General features: G+C 35.7%; 1 protein-coding gene across 1 annotated transcript; it reads left to right on the top strand.

The window, feature by feature from the left end:
* Positions 1–877: 877 nt before the first annotated feature.
* On the top strand, positions 878–9,150 carry LOC145910529 (S-adenosyl-L-methionine-dependent tRNA 4-demethylwyosine synthase TYW1-like). Its single transcript, XM_082997681.1, has 14 exons — positions 878–982; positions 1,044–1,202; positions 3,540–3,731; positions 3,940–4,058; positions 4,121–4,205; positions 4,272–4,396; positions 4,590–4,678; positions 5,265–5,379; positions 6,141–6,307; positions 6,565–6,692; positions 8,018–8,203; positions 8,269–8,380; positions 8,435–8,604; positions 8,779–9,150. Exons 1-14 carry the CDS (start codon positions 899–901, stop codon positions 8,989–8,991), a joined length of 1,944 nt encoding a protein of 647 aa, XP_082853807.1. The 5' UTR covers positions 878–898; the 3' UTR covers positions 8,992–9,150.
* Positions 9,151–11,988: the final 2,838 nt, after the last annotated feature.

Raw genomic sequence — 11,988 nt, forward strand, 5'->3', positions numbered from 1 at the left:
TTATTTAACAAAGCTACGGGTAAATCATTTTAATTTCAATTAACCTCTCCTTGGATGAAATTATCTACCCTCCCTGATTGCCGCGACAGTCATGTGTTTAGGCAACCGATTTTGACCAAGCAACTGATCTTGGACGTCTAGGGCTAGCTTGTTTGTTTTCTATGTTGTACGAAAACCACGTGTTGTTATTCTGATAGTTAGTGGTTGGTTTAATAATGTCAAGAGTAATGTAACAATTTTAAAACAACATTGAATAGAAAATCTAGAGCTAATATCCTAATCATAGTATAGACCAAACGTTTTCAACACTGCTCTGCTTATCATCATTCATTCATCACTGATGAATGAATCTTCAGTGCAGTGTTCGAAACGTTTGCTCAGCTCTGCTTCTGCTATGATTCTCTAGGTCAATGTAATTAACTCCCCAAGTTTTTTGCAGCTTAAAACAATATGTTTTTCAAAATCCGATATTAACATGCATGTCAATTGTTGAATCGCACACATCACTGCACCAGATTGGAAAGTTTGATTTTTGCGCGGAGGATTTCGCTTCGGCGATCATTAATTGCGCGGACGATCGCAACGTTTTTTTCTATGTTAATGCATTAGCTAATTAATATTGCGCGCATTATCGGCGAATTTTCGCAAAAGAGCACGACATTTTTTCCAGTCTGGTCACTGCATATTTGGAATATGATATTCTGGCCAACACTGTATATTTGTAAAATGTAACACATTAGGCTACTGTTTATAATTGTTAACCCAATATGATGCGTTCTTAAAACTAGTAAGCACTACCTTTTCAAAATAAAAGTAGCAGCCATAGAAAACAGTTTTTTAAGGTTGTCACAATTATATATTGTTTGTGATTACCAATAGATTTAGGGTTTAGAATCTGATGATTGTGGATTTGTTAATTGCTGCTGTCGGAGTAGTTATCCTGACAACTATATTAATAAATTTTAAAGTGAAACGACATAAGGCAAGTATGCTTGAAATATACTGTGTTATTCTATACATGCTAACATATTACTTTACTAAAGATTTCAAAATCGAAAAAGGTACAAATATTCTATGGCACTCAAACCGGAACTTCAAAGAAATATGCCTTTCAACTGGCAGATGCATTGTCACACATGAAAGTTTCATGTAGGATATGGTCTTGTGATGAATTTAACTTTGAAGACAACTATGAGGAAGCTGTAAGTTAGAAAACTTTATATTTAATTCTTTTTACATCAGAGACATACGACCAATAACCGTTACTGGGTCTTGTGACTTATAAATGGACTTAATATTGTGTAAGCTGCATACAGATGGCCACTGTTTCGACCTATAAGGACTCATAAGCGCAGCTGGTGTGACTATCACAAACGACTTTGCTGACTAAATGGCCAAGCAACGACTTCCACTTTGTGGTGACTATACAATCACCGTCATCCGTTGGGCACCAAACTAGGTGCAACCTTACGAAGAAAACAAGGTGGAAACATGCTCAACGAATAGTGCCGTCCATAGGCGCCTAGTTTTAATTTTTCCAGGGGGGGGCGGCTCTGTTGTGACATCATAATTTGTTACTTTGACGTCACTAAGTATCACAAAACTGTCTCTGAATTTCAGTGCATAAGTCGTATTAGCCAAAAGGGTGGGATGAAACTGACTAGTAGCTGTTTTTTTGTGAATAAGCGCTTCACTTTTTGAGCAATCTAATTATTTTCAACCAAACATAATTAATGGAATCTAGTTCAGAGAAAGAGCAAGATGTATTTTGTGAATGTTGTGATTCCAACCATCCATTTTCCTATCTGGTTCCACTGTTTTCTGTTGGTGACTCACATTGTCTTAAAACGCTTTTTTGCAAGGCACAGACAAAAATAATGGAAACACATGGTTTGATTGTTGCGTGTCTGAAAGTCTGATGGTGGGTTTAGTCAAATTATAAGTATAAAACATATAAATCTTCAAACGTTATGAATGAGATGAGTTATATAGTGCAGACAGACGCGCATAATAGCACAATAGCATACTTAATATTTTTTTTAAAAAACTGGTGGGGCGCAGCCCCCTCCAGACTAGGCGCCCATGGTGCCGTCAGGCCCTGGGTCATAATAATCATACGATGAGCAAAGAGGACTTAATGTTGTTTAAAGTCAAAAATATGCATTGCACCTGGATGAGGCAGTATACAGCAAGGTTTTGTAGAACCTCTTGGGAGATCTTGTAACCTACAGGGGAGCATAAATATCCCTAGGGTATGGAGGTCTGTTCAGGCAATTATTCAGCAACTAACTTTGATGCCATTGTGTAGAGTAGATATGGGCCTTGCACATAAAACCATAATATATAGGATATATACTTAAATGATAAATTTTTTCTGGAAAATCCAATTTGATTTTTTGTTGCTTTTTTACCCCAAAAACATACAAATAAAAACTGTTTTGCATGCCGTGGCCCAATATTCGTCATTGCCCATTTGTGTGTGCGGTTTTTCTTGAGTCAAACAATTCAAATGTTACATTCTATGGATTTGAACATTTTTGTTTGTCTTCAATGCATTTAGTGCTACAATAAATTCACCATTGCATATTCTGTTATATATCCAAATGCCAAATTTTACAGATAACTCTCCACAACTAACATGCTTCAGTAACACCTGTGGTGTCTAACACTGTTATCAGTACACGAATGATGTCACAGTTAACTGTTTTTTTAACCTTAAAGTTGCAGGGATGTCTTGACAATTACCTAGAACTTGGCTTTCTATATGTAAACACATTTTTAAAAAATTACGAAATACACCAGACCCTACCAGAGCCAATTTGTTTTGCAACCCCACAATTATATTTCAGTCATAACCCATGGTTTGTAAATTATTAAATTGGAGAAATCCAGTTTTCAAGGCCCTCTGCTGTAATGCATTTGGCAACTGTTCTGCTTGTTTCTCAATGCTCGTGATGGGTCTTGTGACTTACATAGGGACGTAATATTCTTCAAAGAACAAGGAATTGTTGAGCCTCCTGGAAAATCTTATGACCAACAGGGGTGTATAAAGAACTGTAGGGGGGTGCTTCTTCTTTGCCATGACACACGCATGTGCGCTCATTCAACCGAAAAATCTATGCATCACTGGTTTGCTCTGTGACATGACCTTTCCATTGTGACAGAGGTCTGGTGGGCATTTTCCACCACCGAAACTTATTTTCATAGAAATACCAATATGTGTCCTAAAGTCCTGAACTTCATGTAATCTGATTAATTTTATCAAGCAATAAAATCTGGATTAACTAAGGATTACTGTGATCGTTATTAAAGTCTTAATCGGTAACTTAAATTAATTTTTCAAACTTAATTAAAACACGGAGTAGTGTACACTGTTTTGACCTGTAAGGTCTCATCAGTACAGCTGGTTTAGCATGAATATCATGGCTCTTTATTTTGTACTTGTATTTAAAGAGTCATTAACTGTAAGCTATACATTTTACATGGTTTTAAAGACAAGTCTGTATTACTGTGTCCTTATCACTTTTTTGTTGTTTTAGATGTCTGGTGGTATCAACCTTTTCATTATATCCACCTATGTTGATGGATCTGTACCAGGCAACTCAAAATGGTTTTACAAATGGTTGAGGGAGTCCTCAAATGATTTTAGAATACAGAAGAGCATGTTGAGAGGATTGAAGTATGCTGTGTTTGGCCTGGGTGACTCATCATACAAAATTCATTACAATGAGGTTGGTAATTACTGTCATATATTTTTGTCTAGCTATTTTATAACATGTATACTATGTACAGTCTAATGAAAGCCCTTGTCAGCACAAAGGTATTTTACTATTTCTTGCAAGTAATTTGTAATAAATAAGATTGCAAAAGTAATATAAAAAGTATTATGTACAAAGGTGTAAATTTTTGCTTATGCAAGTATTGTTTCTAAATCCATAGGTGGGAAAAAACATAGACAAGTGGCTACATAAACTCAGTGCCACGAGAATATTTCCATTCTCTGAAGGCAACCAAAACACAAATGATAGTATCAATGGAAGCCAACAACAGGATTTTTAGTTGCGTAACAAATTATACCGGTAACAACTTGTCGTTCAACTTTTTGTATGTATCTCTTTAGTACATGGCTGGGAACTATCAGTGATGTTATTTCCTATCTACTTGACATGAATGGCTTGAATATCCCAAAAGACAAACATATCAAGGTCCTTTGAATTTAGTTATTGTAGATGCAATTAAGTAATTGTAAACATTGATGTAAACTTGTTCAGGAGAATTATGACTTAAGTGAAAGTGAAAGCAGTGGGACTGAAGAAGAGGGTAATTCTGATGGCCTCATAGATGTTGAAGATGTTGGCAATGCAGTCCATCAGTACATGCAAGATATTGAACAAAAGTTTGTTCACAGGATATTTATATATTAAATCTTGTTTTTCAACTTTCAGTGCTTTTTGAATTGAATAAATGCACTCCTTTTTGTCTTAGTTGCTCTAAAGAAAATTAATATTTTGAAAACATAAATGTCGAACATGTGCAGTGCAAATAAACATCAAACAGTAATTTTTAGTATTAAATAAATACATTTGCAGGAACCAAACTGCTGTGAAAAGTAATCAGAAAAAGAAGAAATTAAAGGAAATGATTACTCCTGAACTTCGTAAAAACCTAACAAAACAAGGTACATAGCCATAACACCATAACTATGTGCTAAATTGGCAATGTGTCCACAAATAGTTCTAATAAAAGATCTTTGTGTCGAGTAGTTGCTTTGCTAAGGTATTAAATTTAAAACAGGACTAACTTCTGTTCTATGTCCTATTTGGATAGAGATTTAAATATTTATTAAATAACATTACACACTTCATACCCAATAACATTATGTACTGACATTTATCAATATTACCCCTCATAGCACACATTAAAGGTTTCACATAGAGCACATTGTTTTCTGTACCAGCAGCATTAACTAAAATTACCTTTTTGAAAGTAGAAATAACCTGTACAACATTTTTACTGTAGTTTTGGCAAATAAGAAAAAAACACCCACAATGGTCAAAGAGTCTACATTTGTCTTCATTTTTAACTTTTATTTATATTTTTTGCCTGCATGGCACTCAATATACGTCTGTCATGCAGTTTGTATCTGTGTAGTTATACTTGACTTCACCAATTACATTAGCTTAGGACTTAAAACAGCAAGTGTTAAAACGTAAAAAAATAATTGCAAAGAATACATAAAAAATTGATGTAACTACTTCTCAAAGGATATCGCCTAGTAGGAAGTCATTCTGGTGTCAAGCTTTGTAGATGGACTAAGTCAATGCTTCGAGGAAGAGGTGGTTGTTACAAACATACTTTTTATGGAATAGAAAGTCATAGGTTAGTGATGCAGTAATAGTTAAGTCACATTTATTTACAAGCCTTTTGGGTTACCCGACTTCAAAATACCTGACTTTCAAAATGTAAAATACCCATTGATTCCAGTTATATAATGTCATGAAATCTGTGTCACTTGATAACAAGTGAAAAATTGCCTTTGTTTGAAATAACTTTTCATAAATATCAGATCTGGCAGGGCAGCAATAGCAACATTAAAATATAAAAGCAAAACATTAAACAATAAAAATTGTATGTTGAGTTTTTGCAACAACCCAATTAACCATGTGTTCATTCTCAAAGTAATTTTTTAAACCTTGGTAAAATATATATATATATCACTGACAAAATTTTAGCTTGTCCCATTGTTGGTAGACTCAAGCTTATTGGTTTGTAAGTAGGTCAATGGAAATTTACTTGTTGACATTATGCTGGTTTTATCCTTTATGATTCTACGTGCCATTTTGTTTCTGTTGTATACTGTTTATCTATGTAGTTGCTTTTTGCCCAAAATACATTTTATTTGCTTATTGTTTATGTCTAAATAAAGCATAACTTAGTGTTCTACTTTGTTCCGAATAGGTCTGATTTCAATAATCAATACGGGAATGTAGTAATGTTGAAACTGGCTTATAATCTGATGCTTGTGTGTGTTGCCAATAACATGTATGTTGTTTAAATTAAACTTGGTTGTTTCCATGTATACATAAAAATTAGTTAAATTAACATAATATAAGTTCTATAATCCAAATAAAAAATTTTAGATGTATGGAAGCTACACCTAGTTTGGCTTGTGCAAATAAGTGTGTGTTTTGTTGGCGGCATCACTCAAATCCAGTTGGCACAGAATGGAAATGGAAGCAGGATTCACCAACATTTATTGTAGATGAAGCAATATCCAGTCATTATGGCTTGATTAAACAGTTTAAAGGTAAGGTTTGCATAACTCAACCAGTATAAACAGAAGTTGACATATAGTTTTTTGTTACATTACTGCACAGAAAAATATCACACTATGATGTATTTTGCTTTTAGCAATTGTTTAAGCTCGTGACTAGCAGAAGTTGTTTATGCATTAAGGGCATTACCAAATCCTAAAACTGATAGATTTTCAATGAATGGCATGTTAAGGATTCTGTCTGTATCCAATTAACACACCTCTACTTGAACTCTAATGTTTATTTCTAGGTGTGCCAGGAGTAAAACCTGAAAGGTTTGGTGAAGGATTTTCGATTAAACATTGTGCTTTATCCCTTGTTGGTGAACCCATACTCTATCCAGAAATTAACAAACTAGTCGAGTTACTTCATGAAAAGGCATGTACAAATTAGGTTATTAGTTTTTGGTATTTGCAATTTTGGTAAAACTTACTTTTGAAATTAAAGTGCTGAGGTCAAATGTGCATATGTTGTGCTTGCTTTTTAAACAAAATTACCTTTTGTTAATGTTGACCTGATTAACACACTGCTGAAAATTGCCATTGCAAAGATGCTGAATTGTTGGCAAACAGGCATTATTTGTGAATGTAAAGACACAACTATTTGTATTACACTTGCAGTTTCCTAAGTGTTACAACAACAGTTTTGGTGCAAAACAAAAGTAAAAGTGCTGTGTTTTTGTGGGCGGCATCAATTCATCGCAAATTACCTCTAAACCTTCAGATTAAAGAATTTATTATTAACTCACAGCAAAAGGACAACCCAGATTGTTACTTAACTTATAAATTTAAGACACATTTTATAGTTTAAAATGACAAATTTCCCTTTAAGGCCCCATATCCGTAATAAATCCCAAAAATCAAAAAAGTTTTAAAGGTTATCTGCATTAATACACTATTTTGCCGAAAACAATTCTTGTGGCTTATGACCCATGAAGGTCCACCAGTACTAATCAAAGGAAACATAACGATTGCAGCTGCATTGGACACAACACAGCAAGGGTATACGAAGCCTCCAGGAGGATCTTATGTCCTATAAGATAGCAGAAACATCCCAGGGTTGCCAAAGCAACTTTCCTATGAGAATTTTTTTAGCCATCGCATAGAAAAGGGTTGGGGCCAACATTGAATTGCAAAATGGTTAAGGTTTTTGTGATTCATTTTTTCGCAAAACCAACTTACATTTTTTGCAGCCTTTTTGGCCAAATAATGTCCGATCAGGGGGCACAATGCACAACTGGGGGGTGCTTTAAGCAACTATCCTGCAATTAATTTGGACCTGAATGCGTAAACAAGTGGCGGGCCTAACATAAAATGACAAATAAAGATACACTTCTGTGATGAAATTTTTAGCTACATCCCTTTGAATATTTTAATGATTTTTCAACTAACTTTTTGACAACACCCGGCACCAAATAACTAGCTGACTGAAAAGGATAAAAAATACACCAAAACTGCACTAAACAGCTGAATCGCCCTGGCAACAGCACATGCGTCCCTGCTCATTCAACCCTAAAATTGACCTTACTGCATCACCGGTTGCTTTGTTACCTAAATGACTTTCTTTGCAACAGAGGACTACAAGGTGGGCATTCCCCGCAAGCAAAACTTTTTTTTATAGAATTACTGATATGCGGTCTTCAACAAATTTATGTATGTGGGTGTTCTTTTATTTATTTTATTTTTGACAAACAATATTTTTAGGGAATCTCATCGTTCCTAGTAACCAATGCTCAATTTCCTGATGCTATTAAAAGCTTGATACCAGTTACACAACTTTATGTAAGTGTGGATGCTGCAACTCCAGAAAGTTTAAAGAAGATTGACAGGCCATTGTTCAGTGATTACTGGCCAAGGTTTATTGAAAGTCTTAAATCACTTTCTTCTAAGGTATATTTGGAGAATATGTTTACGTCAAACATGAAACAAATCAAATGGATAAGTTTATTGTTAAGGGCCAACGCACAATATATAGATTGACAATTGTCAAGTGTTGGAATAATGATGAGATTGAAGCTTATGCGAAACTAGTTACGCTTGGAACTCCTGATTTCATAGAAGTGAAAGGTATATGTTGTTGTGTAAATGTTGGTCATTTCAATACATTAGCGCATGTTTTAGGTGTAACCTTTTGTGGCAACTCCTCCAGTGGGGATGGTCTGACACTAAAAAATGTTCCATGGCATGAAGAAGTGATATACTTTGTGGAATTGTTAGCTAACTTGTTGCCAGATTATGAAATTGCATCTGAACATGAGCACTCCAATTGTGTGTTACTGGCAAACAAAAAAGTAGGTTATTTCTCATTAACTTAAGCAGATACTGTATATGTCCTGTTTAATTCTGCATTATAAATAAAGAAGACTTGTTTCAAGACAAAACCACTTTGTTTAATTCATTATTGTGGGTGCAAAGGGCAACTTATCTGGGGATTTAGCCACATGTAACATAAAGTTGTTATAAAGTTTAAAGATGGAAACGATTGCTGGAGAACCTGGATAAATTATGGCCGATTTCATGAGCTCTTCCAGCAATACCAAGCAACTGGAAAAACATTTCAAGCATTAGACTACAGTGAACCAACTCCTTTGTGGGCTGTTTATGGGTCAAAAGAAAAAGGTTTTGACCCGAAAGAGACACGTTGGAGGCGAAAACAAAAAGTCTCCCATGGTTGTTGAATTGAGTTCTTATAAAAAACGGATATGTTGATTACTTGCAGACCATCACAAAATTAACCAAAATCTGGTGTTCATTTTCTGCATTGTTATATTAAACCATGTCGGGTTATTTAGATTTTTGCCCCAGGAAAAAATGCTTTTGTGGTATTGACGAGAACACAGATTGTTTGTTTGTTGACACTTGTCATATTAGGCTGTATTATCCAATTGTTGATTCCTGTGTATGTTGGTAAATGCTTTGGCCAGGGCTGGCAACAAGTCAATTGTCACATCCCAACTGCTTGAATCCACTTGATTTTATTTTGGCTTCACATGATACGTTGACATATCATATTGGTAGATTATTTCATCTCATATACAACCAGAGGGAAGCTAGATACAAAAAAAATCTCCGGTTAACAAAATTTTGAACGCGGGTTACTCGGCCAACTTACGAGGTATCGGCGTGATTTTCTTACATTATGGACCATAGGCTGACCTTTCCAACGATAGAAAATATTTAGATTCGAATATGATATGCGTATTATGAAATAGGTTGCGAAAACATGATCGGATAATTTTTTTTATCGTTAAATTCCCCACTTACAACCAAACGAAAGCACGTAAATCAAGCTTTCCAAAAATATTAAACTTGTCTAAAAACATAGGCTGCTTGCTGCAAGCCAGCCGAATACAGGTAAAAGCATACACCATTATAAACACGGTTTAGAGGTGGTCCGACATATACTCTCGTCGATGAAATTTGGGGCCCAGGCTGTGTTCTTTTGGAAAATCAATCTTGTGCCACCTTACTTTCGAATGAAACTTTTAACTCATTCATACGGGGACAATTTGCTACATTCATCCCGCCCATCGCTTTTATAAGCCCTCAAGCCATTTGCATACGCGCCATACACCGATAAAACCTTGCACAAACTCCGGCGGCCTCCGATTTTTGTAATAAACACTCTAATACCATCCTGCTATCAAACTTAAATCGAATGGTTGGCGTACTACAGAAAGTCGAGCGATAACTAACGTAATCCCGCCCGCCGTTCTTATACGCCTATATATGCATCGCCGATAAAACTTGAGCCCATACGCCTATATATGCATACGAGCTGTTCTTTCGGAAATACAATCTTATACCACCCTACTATCGAATGAAATCAAACTTTAACCCATTCAGTCAGGGGTGCTATGCTAAATTAGTCGACAACTAACCTAACCCGGGCGCCCTCTGTTCTTATACGCCTATATAAGGCATACGCGCCATACAACGTAATTTTTAAATTAAAGCTGCAAATGAAAATAGCCTATTTTAGTCGGTTGTACTTCATAAGGCGAAACGTTTTTCCGAGCATTGCTGTCGGAAATGTAAAAAACAATGTTGCGCAAACAACTGATTACATTTGCTTGTGGTAAACAACCACAAAAACTTTTGATGTAAACATAATTTTGTAGCATGAACATATTTTAGCTTATAATTTTTGTAGTTGTCGTTAAATTTAGCATAACACTTCAGACTGAATGGGCTAAAGTTTGATTTCATTCGACAGCAGGATGGTATACGATTATTTGTCCAAAAGAACAGCTGGGACCCAAGTTTGTGCCAAATTTTTTATCGACGAAAGTATGTGCCGGAGCATCTTTAAACCTTGTTTATAATGGTGTATGCTTTTAACTGTATTCGGCTTGTTTGCAGCCTATGTTTTTAGACAAGTTTAATATTTTGAAAAGCTTGATTTTTCGTTTGGTTGTAAATTGAAAGTGGGGAACATGATGATTAGGAAAGTTACCAAGGAAAAATGGATTCATGTTTCACAAATATAAATTTATATTTCTGCACGTTCCTCATCGAATGTCTCATATATTTTAATATCTTTTGAAAAGGTTATGCGCGTAGAATGCTCTGCTCCAGACCACTGATCTTGGTTTGACAACTTATACGCATAATTTTGATATCGTTGGAAAGGTCAGTTTAAAAACTACAATATGTAAAAAAAATATGCCACTACCTCGTAAGGTGGCCGAGTAACCCGCGTTCTAAATTTTGTTTACTGGCGATTTTATTATCTAATTATCTACCTGTATAGTTGAACACTTTAATGGAAAAGCAACACTAGCATCGCTATGTCTTATTTCGATTAGAGTGGACCAAGTCGATACATCCGTGCTGAGATTCGTTTGGTGACCTGAAGGCGATTTGTCGTGTGAACCTGAAGACTACCAAATGCTGGTACATATATTTGGCGCAGCCTCGTCTCCTTGTTGTGCTGGGTTCTGTTTACAAAAAACGGCTGAAGATAATAAAGATAATTTTAGTCCCGAAGCGGTCGCAACCGTGAAACGAAACTTCTATGTGGACGATTGTTTGAAATCCGTCGAAACTGAAGATAAGGCAATCAAATTGGCTGGCGAGTTGCAGGATCTGTTGCAACTTGGAGGGTTTCGGTTTGGAAAATGGGTAAGCAACAGCGAGCCTGTGTTGTCGTCAATCCCAGCCGAATATAGAACCGTGCAGTCTATTGTGTTAAATCTTTAGGACGACATGTTGTAGGGTGTAAGGATAAAGTTGTACTGCTGTTAAACTTTTGTTATGTTAAGAGACAACTAATTTATCCTGTTTCTATTTGAATAAGTTGAATAAGACACCAGTAAGACGTGTGTTAATGCATATGAATTTTGGAACGTTGATGGAGCCACTAGCCGCAGGGTTGCAAGGACCCCCCACAGTTGGTATATTCAGTTTTTACTTTTTTGATCTTGTGATCGTTTTGATCTTGTGATGTGCCTTGACTCGGCGACGTAGTTTGCGAGTCTTTAATATTTTAAAGGTTAATGATTAACGCAGATGCAATTTGTAAACTGTGGTGGTGGTGGTGGGAAGCGTATGTTCGTTGTGCATTGTTTCACCACCGATATTGTGACGTAACAATCTGCTATTATAAATGTTGTGGTTGCAGAAAAACCGCTACGCTCAGAATACACAAGACCCATTCAGACCAGGAGTCGAGC

Source organism: Ascidia mentula, chromosome 8 (assembly GCF_947561715.1).
Source record: "Ascidia mentula chromosome 8, kaAscMent1.1, whole genome shotgun sequence".
Taxonomy (NCBI): Eukaryota; Metazoa; Chordata; class Ascidiacea; order Phlebobranchia; family Ascidiidae; genus Ascidia; species Ascidia mentula.